This window comes from Nansenia antarctica (assembly GCF_963989245.1).
Source record: "Nansenia antarctica genome assembly, chromosome: 2".
NCBI classification, from domain to species: Eukaryota; Metazoa; Chordata; class Actinopteri; order Argentiniformes; family Microstomatidae; genus Nansenia; species Nansenia antarctica.
Genome location: NC_137675.1, coordinates 50,020,492 through 50,041,117, shown reverse-complemented (window position 1 = coordinate 50,041,117; position 20,626 = coordinate 50,020,492). Strand labels below are relative to the sequence as shown.

At 47.3% G+C, this 20,626-nt stretch overlaps 1 protein-coding gene across 1 annotated transcript; it reads left to right on the top strand.

The window, feature by feature from the left end:
• The first annotated feature begins 2,539 nt into the window (after nucleotides 1–2,539).
• ldlra (low density lipoprotein receptor a) lies at nucleotides 2,540–17,134 on the top strand. The gene is made up of 18 exons (XM_080524048.1): nucleotides 2,540–2,828; nucleotides 7,022–7,147; nucleotides 7,359–7,481; nucleotides 7,827–8,207; nucleotides 8,464–8,586; nucleotides 8,738–8,860; nucleotides 9,113–9,232; nucleotides 10,073–10,198; nucleotides 10,386–10,560; nucleotides 10,764–10,991; nucleotides 11,207–11,325; nucleotides 11,639–11,778; nucleotides 12,097–12,238; nucleotides 12,725–12,868; nucleotides 13,008–13,259; nucleotides 13,437–13,517; nucleotides 14,113–14,276; nucleotides 14,873–17,134. Exons 1-18 carry the CDS (start codon nucleotides 2,744–2,746, stop codon nucleotides 14,903–14,905), a joined length of 2,685 nt encoding a protein of 894 aa, XP_080380174.1. The 5' UTR covers nucleotides 2,540–2,743; the 3' UTR covers nucleotides 14,906–17,134.
• The last annotated feature ends 3,492 nt before the right edge of the window (nucleotides 17,135–20,626 follow it).

Sequence of the window (20,626 nt, the reverse complement as noted above, 5' to 3'; positions counted from 1 at the left end):
AGGTAGCACAATTAGTGACTGTCTCATTAGGAACATTTGAGGTTTTCTCTCTCTCTCTCTCTCTGTCTCTCTCTCTCTCTCTCTCTCTCTCTCTCTCTCTCTCTCTCTCTCTCTCTCTCTCTCTCTCTCTTTCGCCACAGTTTCGGAAGCTTTTCATGCCTGTCAGACTGTTGAAGACCCGGTGGTGGGGAGGTCCCACTTTCACTAGACTGTCAGCTCCTATTAAAGCTCTCAGATGTAGGTTATCCCTCTCAGAATTCCTATGAATGGTCGGCGAACCTCTCTTTCATGTACAGCAGTTCGGCATGGGATTTGATTGGTACGTTCTCATCTGGGTGTAGTTGAGGGTGTTTTATGGTTTAGATAGCATGCTCTGAATTTGTCCTCCATTATCTTTATTACATCCGTGTGTCACCACCCCATATCACACTTGAGTGAACAACAGCATTGCTCCAGAAAGGGGAGGGAGGGAGGAAGAAACCTGTAATTTGCAGTTGACACCGGTATTAAAGCCTTGGCACCCTTCTTTCCTTCCTATTAGCAGCTAGCTACTGTTTGGTAGAAGATCATCAGCTCTAATATGTAGCCGGGGGGGAATAAAGCTCCTGAGCGTTTGACGGCTCAGAGTTGGGGTCGGGATGATTTCAATTCAGCCAATTCTGGAAATAATTTGAATTTAGAACATTAAACATTTTTTTTGATTAGGGCTAGGGTTCAACATTTTTTAAATGAATGCCACAGTTGGAATGATTGCATTGTAAGTGCAATTTTTTCTGAATTGATTGGATTTAAATTCAGTTGACTCCAACCCAGGTAGTGCGGTCACACACACACACACACACACACACACACACACACACAGATCCATACTCATGAGAACTGGAGCAGTCTGAATGCTTGTTGTCGTCTCTTTATGTTTTGGCACGTAGCCAACTTCAGTGTTGTGGATCTCTTTTCAAGGTTTCTTTTCAGGTTAGATCAATACATGGGAAAAAGTAGAGCTAGCAAATGCAGATTATACCAGATTTTTGACTCCAAGGGGCCAATAGGATATCCACATGTTTTGCTCTTTTTGTGTGTTTAGGAAATCAAAGTAGTGCCGCAATCCAATGGGTTTGCAGTCCATTTCAGTTTGACAAAAGCAATATATCTGTTAAGTCATTGTGTCAAGTTGTTGTTGAATATTTTAAACAAGGTCCATCTGCGTTCACTGACCTAAATGCTTGAGAATGTCTGAAAGCTGAGCACAAGTTTAAGCATTTTCATTCACTTTTTGTTGTTGAGTTCAGCTAGTGGTAAAACGTGCTGAAACAATATGGTTGTGTAACATTTTTGTTATAAAGGTGTTTCTCTGGCCTCATTGGAAAGGACTGTATTTTTGAGATCCTGGTTCAAGGCTACCGTTTTTTCCATCATGATTTCTCTCTGTTTTTAAACCTTTACGTGCGTAGTTGAGCTTTATCTCTGTGTTGTCTAAGATGGGTATCTTAGAGTAAACTCTCGGGCTGTTGGTGGAGACTTTGAACTGGAATCATGTGCAGCTCATAAATTCTGCAAGGAGAGGTTCAGTTCAGGACCCTGTTGTTGACGATTGCAGGAAACAATTTCATAACAAATATGAAGGTTGTTTCTTTATGAATGGAGTTATGGTTCAATGACATGCCACCTATATAATGATTAAAGCACTTTGAGCTGCAACGTTTGCAGGAAAAGCGCTATACAAATAAAGTTATTATTATTATTATTATTATTATTATCTACATTTTCATAAAGGATTATTCGATTGTGCTCTAGTAGTAAACATAAGCTACCACAAACCAGGGTAAAGAATGAATGAGAATGAATGAATCTCAACCATGAATGATGAACACCACTTTCTCTGTTTGTTTACTTAGTTTACTTACGTTTGTAAGTTTGTTTACTCAGTTACACTGCAATTAGGCATACCATTTACTGTAGCCTACACTGCATGTAAAATCCCATTCGAATCACTCTTATCTTTATATAAGAAAACTTGTTTTGACAACTTCACAGAAGATTTATCTGTTATTTTGACCAGTTACTGTTGGATTGAAGCCAAATGTGTGCATTGATTTACGCAGCACCTGCCAAGGCTTACTGCCAAACACGTGTGTGCGTGTGCGTGTGTGTGTGTGCGTGCGTGTGTGTGTGTGTGTGTGTGTGTGTGTGTGTGTGTGTGTGTGTGTGTGTGTGTGCGTGTGTGCGTGTGTGTGTGGGGGGGGTCGGTGGCTGGGTGGGTCGGTGGCTGGGTGCGTAGGTGGGTGCGTGTGTGTGTGCACGCCCTTCCATGTGTGCCGTGACCTGAAATGTGGCACACCTGACACTAACTGAAAGGGTTAAATGGTAGTAAAATTGATCGTCTTTGGCCACGCCTCTCGATTGTGAAGTTGTGTATCTCAGAAATCACACCATTACAGACCCCGCCCCTCCCTCCCTGGGCCCCTCCTGGCCCCGCCCACTTCTGGACCACATTGAAAATGCTGTGATGTCGTTGCCAAACATTACACTGTCAGGAGCATCCTTGCTTAACCTCTCATCTTGAGCGCATCTGAAAGCAGAGCATAACAAAGTCTGACTGACTGAAAATCTTGGAAACACTGCCTTCGAAAAAGCAATAGCTTGAACTCGGAAAAGGAATAGTAATATTATAACACTGTTGTAGCCTAACTGTATTATAGCACTAGTGTTGTTGTTTTTTTAAAGCCAGTAATACAAAGTATAGATGGTTTCATCAGTTCGGCTGCAAATTATGGGACCGACGTTGTTCCTGTCGTTGGTGTGTCTAATCTGCTGTTTTGTCCAAACACGTAAGCAATATTTTCATATTCTAACATGTGTTTATCGAAAACTTTTAAATTGTTATTCATTAATATTGCCAAATTTGTAAAGCAAAGCTGTGTTTTAAAAATGCATTACTGCAAAAAACAGCAATATTTTAACTCAATATGTTATTTGATATCGTAGAATATTATGTATTTTGAATTTTCGCTTTTTAATAGCCCTCTGACAGCGCGGGACACAAGGTGATGGGGGAGGGGGGGGGGGATTATTTGCCGAATGTGGGTCAAGATTTTTTGTTTTGAAAAATCTGTTTTAGTGTTGATATTGTATAACGTTTTTTTCCCCTCTCAGACTCAATCACAACACCTCAATCGCGGTTGTTACTTTTATTTACAACAGCGGAGCGCACTCCCAATTTCACATTAGATATTATTTATTCTTTTTCATGTGAAAAATGTGTGAAATGTATGAATGAACCAGCCACCGTGCCTCTGATTCGTTTTTGCCCAAGTGACACAAGGTTTTCTGACCAATCAGATTTCTGGAATTCAACAACATGGTTTCGGAAAAGCCGGTTGTTGAAAAGCAGGGGCGCGACTATTAGATGTAGCATTGTAATTCATACTGAGTAGGGCGGTCTTTTGTAGGCTAGTGTTATTGTGTAAAATGTAATCATTAGTACGGTCCTATTTTACACTGCCTTTACTATCTTCCCAATTCAAGGAAAAGTCTGCTTTTATTTAATGTATTAATGAATCCTTCACGAAATACAGGTTTAGGCTGTGGCCTTCTGACCCCACTGGTTTTCTAGCCTGGTCAACCTACTAATTTCCCCCTCATGTTTTTGACCCACACATGTTCCATGTGGATGGCCCAATGGCATCATCATGTTCGTCCTGGGCTGGCCCCATAGAGCAATGACTGGAATCCCTCTCCTCCCACCTCTGCAAAAAGCGTGGGTTTTATGTATTTGTCTTGGGGGCAGCATTCCAGTAGAGTATTTGGTTTCAAATATCAAGTGTGCAATCACTGAAGCCAGTATGGAGATATATAGGAAAAAACCTGGGAGCGTGTTGGAACTCATCCACTGACAACAACAGCGCAGTGTGTTGTCAGAGAGCCAGGCAGCGGTCTGTGCTCAGTCTCTTTCCACATTGTCCATTGTCTCACCAAGTGGTGCGGACATCCCTCACATTGTGGTTCCATGCGCTGTCGTCTGTTAAATGCAGATGTATTGAGATGAACGAGAGGCAGATTGACACATATCGATGTGCTCAGTATACCCTAGACATAGGGTAACCCTTTATGGTCACTGTGAGCAATAATCAGTGTCAATAAGAGACAATAATACATCAATATCCAAATCACAACATGCCCCATTCAGACTCTCTTCCTCCTTAAAGGCTGAGTAGAGAATCCTGAGGTACAAGTGTTACAGTTACACAATCTCTCTCGAAATATCTCTTTCATCACCTAATTAGTGGCGCTACCCGTCTGCTAATCGTCTGGGGAAACAACCTGGGACTCTTTAGATGCCAAAGTACTGTAGGTGACCACAGGAGATGTTGTTATTGGAGGAGTGGAGCTAGAACAGCTCCTGATAGGGCCCGAGAGATCGATTAAACACTCCGGTCACCAGAGGACAAACAGACTAACCAACCACCCCCACCTTTTCTGCTTTTCCCAGCATTTCCACTGAGGTTAATCAGTAATCAGTGTCATACCCCTTTAAGTCTTTGACGGACTGAACTTTAAGCCCTTTCAAACTAATGTTAAGGACAGCCGTGGTCTCAGACTGGACTGCCGGGAATGAGGACAGGTGGATGAGAGAGAGAGGGGGGGAGAGAGAGAGAGAGAGGGGGGGCGGGGGAAAGAGAGAGGGAGAGGGAGAGAGTGAGAGAGAGAGAGAGAGGGGGGGGGGGAGAGAGAGGGGGGGGGGGCGGGGGAAAGAGAGAGGGAGAGAGGGAGAGAGTGAGAGTGAGAGAGAGAGAGAGAGGGGGGGGAGAGAGAGAGGGGGGGGGGGCGGGGGAAAGAGAGAGGGAGAGAGTGAGAGTGAGAGAGAGAGAGAGAGGGGGGGGGGGGAGAGAGGGAGAGAGAGAGAGCAAGTCGGATAAAGAGCACAAAAGAGAGTGACAGTTACTGTATATAGCACATTTTGATTAATGTTAACATTTGTTCTCAGGCCACTATAAATATGGAAATACTGTCCTCTTTGTGATTTAGAAAGAGAACTCTTTAATGGTTGTGAAATTGGATGTTCTGTTCTGCAATGGGGGCAAAACAACACCTAACTACACCTATAGACACACATGATACTGTATAACAAGTCATTGGTCCCAGCACCACTACGCTGGGTTCAGAAACAGAATAATCTGTTTAGCGGTGGAGGAGGAGGTGGTGACTGTGTGGCTCTGGAGGAGGATCTACAATAGGAGTTTCCCCAAACATCAGTTGACATCAGTTGAACAGAGAGGATCAAAGACATCATTATGAGCTTTACTGTCACAGAACTGTTGAGCCATCCGAGGATCAGACCAATTGTTCTATTCAATCATCGAATGATTTAAAGAACCAGAATCAACGGTTCAGTCAGGCCAGTTCCCTAAAACTGAAACCACCACCGCTTCCTTACGGGTGTTTTTCACCTCAACTCACCTCCCCCAAGAACTGCCATGTTGTTGTTTGAGTCTCCCTCATCAACTGTCAGTGAAAAGCAAGCCCCGCCCACTATTAAAAGGTATTGTCATTATTATGGTGTTTGACCCAATCGGCTACCGGTGGTGTGATTCTGGAGCTCCTCCCCCTAGTTAGGAGGACCAGGTGTCCACTCGGCCCCAGGGCAGGTGCAGGGGCAGGGGCAGGGGCAGGGGCAGGGGCAGGGGGGGGTATTCCCAGGGGCACCTGGGGTACGTCTCAAAGTGCTCTCTCTGGCTGATACACAGTACAGTAGCCTCGTTGCTTCTTCCAGGTCAGTGAGCAGACTTCTCCGGAGAGGGAGAGGGAGAGGGAGAGGGAGAGGGAGAGGGGGGTGGGAGAGGGGGGTGGGGGTTGGGTAGAAAGCTCCAGAGCTATGAGAGATGTAGAATGCCTATGTTTAATAGATGAGCGATATCTGGAAATGCTTATGTGGCGAGGCTTAGGCATCCCAGGAAAAGGCTGTTTATGTCTCTGGAGTTTACGAGCTGTCTCTTCGCTCACGTGTCCAAGATAGCGATCATCAAACACTCAGACACCCCTCCCCTCACCCCCCACTGACAGGAGTTGATAGTGAGTTGTAGCTTTTCCACATACCTCCTTTCTAGGAATGTGTGTGTGTATGTGTCTGTACGTGTGTGTGAGGGTGTGTGCTGACAGCAAGACGTAGCTCCCCTCCTCTCCTCTCCCCTCCCCTCCCCCCTGCTTCTTTGTCAGTGTGTTAGCAGCATCCCTGCCATGGCCTCATTGAACAGCCCCCTCCCCCACTCCTCCCCCACTGTCATTCCATCATTATGGCTGCAAAGCTGAGAAGCCAGACGGACCCCGAGACTCACTTAGACGCTCTCTACTTCAGCACTTTTGGTTTTTAATGAAGTGGCATTTTCACTTTAGGGGTCTAGTGTAGTAGTGTCTTACTCAGAGAAATGAACCTGGGTTATTATGGACAACTGTAGCTGTTGCCAAGCAGCCTTGTTTCATGTTTGAGCGTGGTATGATGTGATGTCGGGCTCCAGGGAGGCTGAGAGTTCATGGCTGGCCCCCATGTGTATTCAGCTCACCAGACCTGATGTGACAGAGATCAGAAGGTCTCTTATCACTAGACTATACCGACTCAGGCCTAAGGTTTTACAGTCCCATGGGTGTGGTATGTGTGTGTGTGTGTGTGTGTGTGTGTGTGTGTGTGTGTGTGTATTGTGTTGTCTGCCAGTTACCCAGTAGTGTATCAAGCCATTTTATCATTCATAACAGCTTTCTTAATCCGACCATAAATCTGAACACACCCGGGTTGCAAATATCGGTCAATAAATAAATCCCTCAATGACTATGTTGGCTGTCAGTCACGTCATAAAAACACTTATCTTTCTGTTTCTCTGCGCTGTTCATTCTGACTCTACCAGGACCCTGTAACGCCTTATCCTTCAGCTGAAAACCCAGCATGATGATGAATCTTCAGAAGAGATGATTGACTGAGTGTGTGTGTGTGTGTGTGTGTGTGTGTGTGTGTGTTTTCTCCCCCTCACAGAGGCGGTGATGACATGTTCGGCCAAGCATTTCCAGTGCGGTAACGGGAAGTGCATCACCAAGAGATGGGTGTGTGACGACGCGGACGACTGCGGCGACGGCACCGACGAGCTTCCCGGAACCTGCCGTGAGTAACGCATCCCACAATGCAACGCCTCGCCTGTCACAAGTGTCCGGAAAAGGCGGGGAACACCCGTGTCTCCCTCAGCGATAGATATAAGCATTACCGTGTTACAATGGGAATCCTATCTTGCCAAAAAATCTAGTTTTTGAAGCTATATTTCACAAGTTCAGTCAGTGATCGTGGTTGTTTGTGTTTCTTTGTGTCGCGTCTGTAGTGTCCAGAACATGCAGAGCGACAGAGTTCACCTGCGGCGGGCGTCTGAACCAGTGTCTGCCCAACACCTGGCGCTGTGATGGCAAGGCCGACTGTGAGAACGGAGCTGATGAGGAGGGCTGTGGTGAGTGGTTATTCTGCCTCATACACCCCCCCCGCCCCCCCCACACACACACACACACACTCCCCAAACCCACATCTGCACTCCTCACTGTTTCGTTCGCTCCTCCTCCCTCGGTCTCTACACCTCCTCATGTCTCCTCACTCTTTTCCCCCTCTATCTCTCATCTACTCGTTCTCTCTCCCCTATCTGTTATCTTAGTCCCACTGTCCTCCCCCCCTCACTGTTAAAGGGTCACATTCTAACCAGTCTTGTTGCCATACACGCCTGGCCAGTGAGGCCTAGTGGCAGTCCACTGACACACCTCTCTCTCTGTGTCTCCCCGCCTCCCCCCCTCTCCCCTCACAGCGCCCAGGCAGTGCACGGACAACGAGTTCCAGTGCAGCAGCGGCCAGTGCGTGTCCACCTCCTTCGTGTGCGACGATGAGTTGGACTGCGACGACGGCAGCGACGAGGCCACCTGCCCGCCCTCCACCTGCAGCGCCACCTCCTTCCAGTGCAACAACTCGGTGTGCGTGCCGCGCCTCTGGGCCTGCGACGGGGACGCCGACTGTTCGGACGGCTCCGACGAGTGGCCCCAGAGCTGCGGGACGCGGGCCCCCGTGGCGCCCCCCCCCACGCAGTGCTCCTCCCAGGAGTTCGCCTGCCGGAGCGGGGAGTGCATCCACAGCAGCTGGAGGTGCGACGGAGGGGCCGACTGTATTGACCGCTCGGACGAGGCCGGCTGCTGTGAGTCTGCTTTGGCTTTGTTTCTTTTTTACGCCGCCGCCGCGCCAATTGTCGTGAGTCGCCGGCGATGACGTTGTCGCTACAAGGCTGTTATTACCGCGATGTGTCTTGTGGTTGTTACTAGGAGTGATCTTTCGCTCTTTCAACGCCTCAGGAAACCGTGTTTTAATCGCCTTTGAAAGTGTACCTAGAAGTAGCTGCATCCGACTTGTGTCTTAGTTTTTTTGACCCTCTGACCTCTGACCTCTCCCTACAGCTCGGCCCGTCTGCCGCCCTGACGAGTTCCTCTGTGGTGACGGCACCTGTATCCACGGCAGTCGCCAATGCAACCACCAGTACGACTGCAAGGACATGAGCGACGAACTGGGCTGCGTCAACCGTAGGTTCCCCCCTTCTCTCTCTCTCTCTCCTCCCCTGATCCGGAACCTTCCACCATCACCGCCAACCTCCGTACATCTCCTCTACCGTCCTACTACTGCTACTACTACTACTACTAACAGCCCACTCCTGTTCTCTCTCTGTCCCCGTAGAGACCCGTTGCGAAGGCCCCACCCGGTTCCAGTGTCGCACCGGCGAGTGCATCAGCATGACGAAGGTGTGCGACAAGCAGCGCGACTGCAGGGACTGGTCGGACGAGCCTCTCAGGGAGTGTGGTGAGTACTGTAGTACTGGGAGGCTCCAGACTGCAGCCCAGCAGCCAAGTCAGTCAATTATCTGGAGTTGACACATTGTAATTAGAGGGAACATTCTTCAGCCAGCGGTTAGCTTAATGCTCTCTGAGCTGGGTTGGAATTTCTGGGTTTGAATGCCAGCCATTGCAGCTTGAGAGAAAAAGAGAGAGTGTGTTTTGATATGGACTGTTGTGGTGAGCTGTCTGTCTTTGTTTCTCCATTGCCCCACCGTAGATTCCAACGAGTGCTTGTACAACAACGGCGGCTGCTCAGACATCTGCAACGACCTGAAGATCGGCTACGAGTGTCTGTGTCCTGCTGGCTTCTACCTGGTGGACAAGAAACGCTGCCAAGGTAATAATAATACTACTAATAATATTACATTAGACTTATATAGCACTTTTCTAGACACTCAAAGACTCTTTACCAACTGAAAAGATCGAGTAGTAATAGTAAAAAGAAACAAAAAAGAAATAAAAGAAAGTATAGGGGTCTAGATGACTAAATCTAAGTCTAAGTGTCTTTGTAGGACAATCTACTCTGTATACTGCAATTACATCTAGATTTCGGGCGGAGAAGCGGCGAACAAGCAACGCCAGCGTCCTCTCTCAACCGGATTTTTTGGGAGTTAAAAAAAAAACTGGGTAAAAGCTCCCTCAAAGCACACACCACCACGTGAACCTGCAGAGACGAAGTCATTCAGACAGCAGCCCTACTGGGGTTCATATGTGACACGGTCTGGTGAAAAGGTCTGGATGCCCGGAAATTCTCAAGTCGCACAAATGACCAAAGAGCTTTTTTTCTGAAAAAAGGTTCCATACCATTATGATTCCGCTGAGAATTATCTCAGGATCCTGTGTGGTCCTGTGTGTGGTATTGGGTCTGTCATTAAAAGAGACCGTAGCATATCTGGGTTGGCAGGTATTGCCAGGTCTCCGTGCCAGTGTGTGGACTTGAGACTGTTCTTGAGACCGTGCCCAGTGATCTGTTTGCTCTCGTCAGTCACGCGTTGGCACTGGGCTAATCAGCTGGCTGGCGTGGTGGGGTGAGGAGGACGGCCTGTTCCCTGTGTGGCCAGACTCAGCTCTATCTCTGTCACACCACCCCCCCCCCCCACCCCGCTTGTCCCATGGTGTTCCCAGCATAGAGGCAGCAAGGTGACCTCTCTCCTGTCCTGTTCCTCTGTCCCCACAGATATCGATGAGTGTGCCAACCCAGACACCTGCAGCCAGATCTGCGTCAACCAGCAGGGAGGCTACAAGTGCGAGTGTGAGGATGGGTACCTGCTAGACCCAGCCACCAAGGCCTGCAAGGCGATCGGTAAATATGGCTTCTAGAAAGATCCTGGAGAAATGATGTTCATACATACTACAGATACCTTTCACTGTTTGTGTGCTTCTCTGTTACCATTGGTTGTTTATGTCATACTAGTCCAATTGACCAATCAGTGCGTCACGCTGAAATAAATGTCGTCGTCGTCCCCCCCCTTCTCTCTCGTCTGGTCCAGAAGGGGCAGTCGCCCTCTTGTTCTTCACCAATCGCCATGAGGTGAGGAAGATGACGCTGGACAAGAGTGAGTACACGCGCGTCATCCCTCGTCTGAAGAACGCGGTGGCTCTGGACATCAACATGGCCGCCAAGCAGATCTACTGGTCTGACATCTCCCAGAAGAAGATCTACAGGTGAGCAAGACTGCCCCCCCCCCCCACCATGTCCATAATTGTATATATAGTAGTCATCCATTCAGCCATGGTGATTTTTTTTCTCTCAACGAGGCTCTAGATCTTGCTTTCTCTCCCTCAGACTCCACTCTCTATCTTCCTCCCCCCTTTCTCCTCTTTCCAATGATAACCGTATCTTTTCCCGCCCTTTTCCCACCATCCAGCACCGACGTGGACACGGCTGCAGACCCCTCCCACCACAACGTTGTGATCGGCAGTGACATCGAGGCTCCTGAGGGCATCGCCGTCGACTGGATCCACGGCAACATCTACTGGACCGACAGCATCCGCAGCACCATCTCCGTAGCAACCGATGACGGGAGCCGCCGCAAGACTCTCATCCAGACGGACCTGGCCAAGCCCAGGGCCATCGTGGTCGACCCCCACAGCAAGTAGGTCCAGCAGTCACCGTAGCAACGAGCAGACCAGGCTTGATGGAAACAAGCGTTTAGGACTTTCTGATTTGACTGTACAGTACATAGCGTAGAATCAATGTGTTCTCACGCCGACCGTATTGGTAAATAGGTGCCTGATGTGTTGGATATTCACTGAAACTGTTGTTGTGATTTATATATGTGTTCTTATATGTGTTTGTGTGCTCTCACAGCTTCATATACTGGACTGACTGGGGCAACCCAGCCAAGATTGAGAAGTGTGGTCTGAACGGAGGGGACCGTTCTGCTCTGGTCACAAATGATATCGTGTGGCCTAATGGAATCACCCTAGGTGAGTATTTGCATGCCGTTTATGGCGCCTAGTGTGTGTGTGTGTGTGTGTGTGTGTGTGTGTGTGTGTGTGTGTGTGGTTGTGTGTGTGTGTACGTATGCGCGTGTGCATGTTTGTGTGTGCATGTTTGTGTGTGTGTGTGTGTTAGTGTGTGTTTGTGTGTGTGTGTACGTATGTGTGTGTGTGTGTGTGTGTGTGTGTTTTGTGTGTGTGTACGTATGCGCGCGTTTGTGTGTGTGTGTGTGTGTGTGTGTGTGTGTTTAAGCGTGGTCACTCTGGCGTGACCTGTTCTCCCTGCCTCTCCCCTGGTCAGACCTGCTGAGCCAGAGGCTGTACTGGGTGGACTCCAAGCTGCACACCCTCTCCAGTATCGACGTGCAGGGTGGCGGCCGAAGAACTCTCATTATAGATGGACAGAAGCTGTCCCACCCCCTAGGGCTCACTGTATTTGAGGTGAGCCCCCCAATCACTTCTACTTCCCAGTAGCTCCATGCTCAAACAACGAAAATAAGCATGATAATACACATGGTCAACAACCACTGGCACCATGTCCCTTGTTACAGATATGTCACAATATATCCCAAATATAGAAACGTACTGTAAAATGCTATCATTAGAACGGACCGTCTCTGGAACTTACATTCAAAGTACTTTGTCCCCTTTATTTATTTATTTTTAATTGAAAATTGCGATTTTCTTTTTTTTCGGTTTGGCTTTTACTCCATAGATAATTTTCATGTGTGTTAAACATTCCCTGTGTTTTGTGTTCAGGAGAAAGTGTTCTGGACCGACGTCAGCAACAACGCCATCATGAGCGCCAACCGTATGACGGGCAGAGACATCCAGGTTGTGGCGGAGAACCTGGCCTCCCCAGAGGACATCGTGCTCTACCACAACCTCAAACAGCCGACCGGTACGCACCATGTCTCTGAGCTCTGACGTTGTACACAATAGACTAGCTAATAACCCCAAAAGCCTGTCTTTCTGTGTCCTGTTGATGTTGTTGTCCACTTTGTTGTTTGTTACTTGTTCTTATTTTCACTTGTTTGCCTATTTTAACCTGCTATGACTTTTGCTGTTTTATTATGTTCTTGTATTTGTAAAGCACTTTGTTTTATTATGTTCTTGTATTTGTAAAGCACTTTGTGACCCCTGGTCTGGGATAGGTGCTATAGAAATACATTTGACTTACTTTCTTACTTACTAATAGTACTTTCACGTCGGTGGCCAGGAAAATAGACAGTTACACCTTGTGAATTCGATTCCAAATACAATGATGTGGCATGTCGCCTTACTCTGTCTACTACAGAAGAAGATCATTGTGTGTGTGTGTGTGTGTGTTTGTGTATGTTATATTAAGATAAGCTGACCCCCTCCTTAACCCCTCTCCCTCCTGCAGGTAGAGACTGGTGCAAGGTGGCCAACGGAGGCTGTGAGTTCCTGTGCCTGGCGGCCCCTCAGGTGGGCAGACATTCCCCCAAGTACACCTGCGCCTGCTCTGACAACATGATGCTGGCCAAGGACATGAGGAAATGTGTTCCAGGTATGTAACCATCTAGCGAACGACCACACTAGGTTTCAATCATAAATAATCATAAAAAAAGAAAGAAAGCAAAACACTAGACAGAAGATGTCGTCCCTCCCTCTACTGTGTCTGACGTGTGTCGTTTGTGTCCTGACAGGTGTGCCTGCAACCCCAGCCCCAGAAGCCCCAGAGCAGCCCCAGGTTCCAGCCACCACCCCTCCACCGCCACCTCCACCGGTGCCCTCCAGAACCACGCCCGCCAAGCCGCCCGCCCCCCGCCCTGCCACCACCAAAGCCCCCGTCGTCATCCCCTCCACCGCGCCCGTGCCGCACCTCGTCACCCCAGACCAGCCGGAAAGGCCCGTGGTCGTCCAGACCACCTCCACAGACACCCCAGTTACCTCTCCAGGTGAGCCTACCGTAGTCTGTGGCAGTGTGTGGCCTCTCAGAATTCCACCCATGAGTTTGAGCACACCGAGGACCGGAAGAGCCCTCAAAAGAGAAGGCAACACCAGAGGATGGGACAGACAGGATGTACCGTTGAACTAAATGTTTCTCTTTCATGTTTTTTTTTGGTTTCCTTTAGACATCCGGCGTGAATTTGCTGCTGCTATCCCCAAGACCGCCCCCTCCACCTCAATGTCTTTGACCATTACCTTACCTATAGGTAAGTTACTTCCACAGCCCTGACCTGTATACCATATTCATTATACAAAGTGTAGAGTATGAGACTCAGACCGATATTAAACCCCACCTCAGCACCCATGAGTATCAATGTCACCCTCTGATCTGTATCTCTTTCCCTCCCTCTGATCTGTCTCTCTTTCCCTCCCTCTGATCTGTCTCTCTTTCCCTCCCTCTGATCTGTCTCTCTTTCCCTCCCTCTGATCTGTCTCTCTTTCCCTCCCTCTGATCTGTCTCTCTTTCCCTCCCTCTGATCTGTCTCTCTTTCCCCCCTTCTGATCTGTCTCTCTTTCCCTCCCTCTGATCTGTATCTCTTTCCCCCCTTCTGATCTGTATCTCTTTCCCCCCTTCTGATCTGTATCTCTTTCCCCCCTTCTGATCTGTCTCTCTTTCCCTCCCTCTGATCTGTCTCTCTTTCCCTCCCTCTCATCTGTGTCTCTTTCCCTCCCTCTGATCTGTCTCTCTTTCCCTCCCTCTGATCTGTCTCTCTTTCCCTCCCTCTCATCTGTGTCTCTTTCCCTCCCTCTGATCTGTCTCTCTTTCCCTCCCTCTGATCATGATCTCTTTCCCTCCCTCAGCCATCGTGGCCCTGGTGGCCTTCATCGCCATGATGCTGTGGAGAAACTACAGGCTGAAGAACACCAACACCATCCACTTTGACAACCCTGTCTACCAGAAGACCACGGAGGACCAGGTGCACATATGCAGGAGCCCCAGCCCAGACGGGTACTCATACCCACCGGTGAGTCCAAGCAGTCCTACAACCTGTAGGTGGTTATCATTAGGGTTGTGTAGCTGATCATTGGGGTTGTGTAGCTGATCATTGGGGTTGTGTAGCTGATCATTAGGGTTGTGTAGCTGATCATTAGGGTTGTGTAGCTGATCATTGGGGTTGTGTAGCTGATCATTGGGGTTGTGTAGCTGATCATTAGAGTTGTGTAGCTGATCATTAGGGTTGTGTAGCTGCTCATTAGGGTTGTGTAGCTGATCATTAGGGTTGTGTAGCTGATCATTGGGGTTGTGTAGCTGATCATGAGGTAATAGAGCTGACCATGGGGATAATAGAGCATTGGGTTGTGTAGCTTAGCTTTGGGTTGTGTATCTTAGCATTGGGTTGTGTAGCTTAGCATTGGGTTGTGTAGCTTAGCATTGGGTTGTGTATCTTAGCATTGGGTTGTGCAGCTTAGCAATGGGTTGTGTATCGTAGCATTTGGTTGTGTAGCTTAGCAATGGGTTGTGTAGCTTATCATTGTGTTGTTTATGATGGGAATGTTGTAGCTGTGTATCACATAACTGAACGGTGACCTAACCGTTTCTCTTTGTTGCCTTCCCCTACAGAGACAGGTTGTGAGTCTTGATGATGAACTCTGATCAGTACTACAGTCTGCTGACCACCCTGCCCACACACATGCTAACAGAGGAGAGAGAGAGAACAGAGGAGCAAGAGAGACATGTTATAAAATAAGCTACCTGGAAGTCCTTTATACCTCACAACCTCAGACCATAAGAAGCCAGAGGAGGTGTCATCCAGAACACCCTGACCAAACCACTATATCCTCAAAGACAGACGAGAGAGCTCTGGAAGGAAACGCAAGAAAGATGGGAGAAGATGTTCAGTTTTGTCCATGTGTCCGTTTAGTGATCATGGCCTCAACAGACCCATCCAGACCCACAACAGACCCATCCAGACCCACAACAGACCCACCGACTTAATCACCAAGTTTGGGATTCATCGTTCCTTTCCATATCTTAGTCTTTTTTCCATTTGTTTGAACTCTGAAATGTCTTACAAATGGAGAAGGACCATCCTGATGTTGAACCACTTCACGAGAGAGTGGTTAGTGTGGTAGTAACAGTGAGGAGGATTTGAGCGTTTTGTGTTTGTGAAAGATGCCCCCTTGATACATGACTGCAACGACATAGAAATGGAAAAGTTCTCTTTTTCTTGTTACGTAGAAATCTGACATAAGGTCTTGTAAATAGTAGTTAGTGGTTTATTTAGCTTATGACAGAAACTGAAAAAATTTAAGAAATATTGATATACAGGTAATATCTTGCACTATTTCTAGGTTAATTTCCTCGCTCTTTTTTGTAATCAGCCAAATCTAATTGGAGATTAACAGACTTTTTCAATCTTGAGGTATATAGGAAGTAACACCAATATTGAATATTGTCCAGAATTCTCAAATATGCCAATTTAACCAGTCAAATCATAACTTTCTGTACATTGGCTCACTGTTGGAGCAGTATCTGAATGGACTTAAACCTGCAGTGGTTAAACACACTCAGAATACATACTCTTGACAGGTTCTATACTGTAACTATGTGCCTTGGTAACACTGCTTTTGTGTGAACATTCCATGTCTCCATGATGAGATTGAGACGAGTATCATCAGACTTGGAGTATCATCAGACTTGGTGTATCACCAGACTTGGTGTATCACCAGATGTCCTTCCAGTTGAATTTCAGTTCAATCCACGCCACAACATCTGTAAGCCATCTCTGTCTGAGATGCATCCTCTCTTTTCTCTCATTCCACCTCCTTCTCAAGCATTCCCCCTCTCTCTCAGGCCCACTGTGTTAGAGCAGTATACAAATGTGGCATTTTCTTCTATGACAGAAAGCCTTAACATAAAGGTCACAAGATCATGTGACCCCTCAAGCCATGTCCACCTCGGTGTCCATGCAACAGTGGACAAACAAGCGCTGTGATGTCTTCCATAAGGTTCCGAAACATTCATTAGCCTTCCCAGTGGTCTCGCAGCATTCTTTCCTAGAAAGAGTGAGGTCTGTGTTTCTTCAGCTGTGTGTTGAAACAGATCCTGACAGTTCTAGGAACAGAACCCATACAAGCTTGTTGTATATCTCACACTGACAACTCATGAGTGCCTTTTAACAAACACGTTATGTTAGCATATGTTAGCATACTAATATTGGTGCTAATGTGGTTTTAGACCACAGCCTTTCACACGTGTTTGTCTGAGATTAGTGGGAAATGAATGTGTCTGTCTGTTTACAACGTAATGTATTTGACTTGGAGGATGTGATGTGACAGGGTTATAGGCATTACAATGAGGCTATTGTGACATTGTGACATTGTGACCTAACAGTGACATAAGCCTAACAAAGACATTATTGTCGTGAACTGTGTTTGTGTTTCTGTTGTTGCGGATTGCATGTTGGGTTTGGGCTAAAGAGACTAATTCATTCAACTGTCAGTGAAGCCATATGGAATAAATCCAGAAATGATTGTCAACTAATATTAGCAATAATGCAGATTATGTGTAAATATTATGTTCATATTATGTAAATATGTGTTTTTTGTGTTTTGGTCATGATGTCTTTGTGTAGAATTTGTACACTTAAACTTTTGCTGTACATAAATAAATGTTTGTATTTATTTTAGAATCATAACACTCTGATTGGTCATTGCATTCCATTTTGTGTATGCCTTTTTGCCTTGTGTGATGAATGGTAGCATTCATAATTACTTCATGTTGTAACTGACCACTAATGTAGTCAAACACAATGTTTAACAGTTTAATTGTATGGAATTATGCTTAATATACAGTATCAGATTGTTTATACTTATAGTCATTTTTAAATGTCTGATGACTGATTTCATCCAATTCTATAATACAGAGAACACATTGTTTCTGAGAAAATCCAAAGCAGTGACACTCCCACAACAATTATGAAGCAACAAGTAGCAAAAAGCACACAGAAATATGTATTGCCTCCCTATATGTATGATGCCTTACCAGTTGGCATGCTTTGAACGAGAAAACAGGCCAGGTTTTTAAAGGGCATTGGACTCATTCTCAGCATAGCAAACAAAAGCATGAAGGAGAGGTTCCATTCCCAGGGCCGGTCCTCAGCACTCACACGTGCTAAACAGGACACGTATTAAATCAACAAAGTGACATGGTTTACTTGTTTATACAGGCTCCTCTCAGTCACGTTCACTGTTGAGTATGGTTTAAACCAGTGCTGCACAAGTAATCACAGTATACAGTACCGGTATCATTGCTAGCTAATTACTTGATCTTATCAACCATTAGATTCTAAAGCTGATGTTATCTGAGAAGGTTGATAATACAAACTCCCTGTGTCATCATTATCATGCCGTATCACCAATTGGCTACACTGTCTCTGGCCTCCATGAATGTAGACACAAAAGTCACAATAACACCATGCTATGATGTCTGCTCCACAGAGAATACAGACATCTCCAAATGAAGCAATTTAGCAGCAGAGTCAAACAAGGAGAAGGAGAGGGGTGTGAGAAGAGGTCTGATGTAAGTGGAGGTCTGATTAGATTAGATTAGGTTTATGGTCAACTTATTGTCATTGCAGAGTACAAGTACCAGACAACGAAATGCAGTTCAGCATCTAACCAGAAGTGCAAATACTCCCACTCCATCCTCCTTCAAAGGCTGCGCCAACTGGGTGTTGAGGGCACCGCCCTGGACTGGCTCACCTCCTACCTCACCAACAGACAACAGTTCATCTCCCTCTCCGGTCACACCTCCTCCTCCTCCTCTGTCACACAGGGGGTCCCACAAGGCTCAGTCCTCGGCCCCCTGCTCTTCCTCTGCTACACACTCCCCCTCGGTCACATCATCCGCCAATTCAACCTGGACTTCCACTGCTACGCCGATGACACCCAGATTTACATCACCACAAACTCCACCCAGAACCCACCCCTCACTCACATCGAAAACTGCATTTCAGCAATAAAAACCTGGCTCACACACAACTTCCTCAAACTCAACAGTGAAAAGACCGAAGTCATCCTCATCGGCACCAAATCCACCCTCAATAAAACCGGACCCATCACACTCACCATTGATGACACTACCATCACCCCCTCCCCCCTGGCTCGCAACCTCGGCTTCATCCTGGACCCCACCCTCTCATTTGATCCCCACGTCAGCTCCATCGTCAAGACCTCCTACTTCCACCTCCGCAACATAGCTAAAATCAGACACTGCCTCTCCCCGCCCGCTGCTGAATCCCTCATCCACGCCTTCATCTCCTCCCGCCTTGACTACTGCAACTCCCTACTCACCGGCATCACCTCCCGCTCCCTCCATAGACTCCAGATGGTCCAAAACTCTGCTGCACGCCTCCTTTCAAACACCCGCTCCCGTGACCACATCACTCCTGTCCTCCACTCTCTCCACTGGCTCCCCATCAAAGAACGCATCCAATTCAAAATCCTCATCCTCACATACAAAGCCCTCCATAGCCTGGCCCCCCCTTACCTGACTGACCTCCTTCTCCCCCACCGCCCTACCCGTACCCTCCGATCCTCATCCATTGTTCCCCTCACTGTCCCACCCTCAAAACTCAAAGGCTTCGGTCACCGTGCCTTTTCACGAGCTGCACCCCGCCTCTGGAACTCTCTTCCCCAACCACTCAGAGACTCACCCTCACTCCTCACTTTTAAATCCCACCTCAAAACCTACCTGTTCTCCCATGCCTACAGCCTCCCCTACCCCTAGCCATCTCCCCCATCCCGGCGCCCCTGCCCCCCCCCCCCCTTGACACGCATACAACCTCCCCTACCCCTACCCATCTCCCCTAACCCTGCCACCCCCCTGATATGCATACAGCCTCCCCTACCCCTAACCACCCCCCCCCCTACCACCCCCCCCCCCTCCCCGTTCGCTGACTCTGTGTTCCATGTTACTTGTTGTTTTTGTGTTTTCCGTATCCCCTATATTGTCAGCGTCTTTGAGCCACGGAAAAGCGCTATATAAATTATTATTATTATTATTAAATAGAGATGGAGGTAGAGCAAAGTTTGGGTGCAGAAGTCACTTACTTGCCAGAGGCTTGACTGACCTACTAAATGGTCAGTGAGGATGGCAACATGGATACGAGAAAATTGCATCACATATAAAAGAGACTTGCGGTCAAAATAGGATATGTAGTATTTAGGCTCCTTATTCCCAGTTGCTACGCTATCTGTCATGGTACAGCATCCCATTGATTTCATAGCATAGCATTCTATTTATATATTGCAAGATTATAAACATGGATACTGTATACTGTGTTCTGTGGTAGGGATATTCTATACTATGGTCCTCTGAGTCTCAGCGCTATTTAAAGTAGGCTTAGGTTGTGGGTTTGATTCCTGCTGGGACCATATATACTGACATGTATGCACTCATTGCAATGTAAGTCGCTTTGGATAAAAGTGTCAGCTGAATGGCATATCTATCTATCTATATATATATATATACATTGCAAGATTAGATTAGATAGTTTATGAGTTGTGGATGAGCCCACCTCAAACGGGAGGGTTTTATCACACAAAATACTGACTCATCTTTCTGTCACTCAGTGTGTGGTGGCCTCAGAACAACATGCAAGTTCAACAACAACATTGACGGGACGAGAGTTAGGTCTCAGAGTCAGGTCTCAGAGTCAGGTCTCAGAGTTAGGTCTCAGAGTTAGGTCTCAGAGTCAGGTCTCAGAGTCAAGTCTCAGAGTTAGGTCTCAGAGTCAGGTCTCAGAGTTAGGTCTCAGAGTTAGGTCTCAGAGTTAGGTCTCAGAGTTAGGTCTCAGAGTTAGGTCTCAGAGTTAGGTCTCAGAGTTAGGTCTCAGAGTCAGGTCTCAGAGTTAGGTCTCAGAGTTAGGTCTCAGAGTTAGGTCTCAGAGTTAGGTCTCAGAGTTAGGTCTCAGAGTCAGGTCTCAGAGTTAGGTCTCAGAGTTAGGTCTCAGAGATAGGTCTCAGAGTTAGGTCTCAGAGTTAGGTCTCAGAGTCAGGTCTCAGAGTTAGGTCTCAGAGTTAGGTCTCAGAGTTAGGTCTCAGAGTTAGGTCTCAGAGTTAGGTCTCAGAGATAGGTCTCAGAGTTAGGTCTCAGAGTCAGGTCTCAGAGTTAGGTCTCAGAGTTAGGTCTCAGAGATAGGTCTCAGAGTTAGGTCTCAGAGTCAGGTCTCAGAGTTAGGTCTCAGAGTCAGGTCTCAGAGTCAGGTCTCAGAGTCAGGTCTCAGAGTCAGGTCTCAGAGTCAGGTCTCAGAGTCAGGTCTCAGAGTTAGGTCTCAGAGTCAGGTCTCAGAGTCAGGTCTCAGAGTCAGGT

What these genes read in the sequence shown, in the direction of transcription:
- ldlra (XM_080524048.1), top strand. Translation starts at nt 2,744, where the DNA reads ATGGTTTCATCAGTTCGGCTGCAAATTATGGGACCGACGTTGTTCCTG. An exon ending in CATGAGGAAATGTGTTCCAG is followed by an intron (nt 12,869 to 13,007) that starts GTATGTAACCAT and finishes GTGTCCTGACAG; the next exon opens with GTGTGCCTGCAACCCCAGCC. An exon ending in ACGGGTACTCATACCCACCG is followed by an intron (nt 14,277 to 14,872) that starts GTGAGTCCAAGC and finishes CTTCCCCTACAG; the next exon opens with AGACAGGTTGTGAGTCTTGA.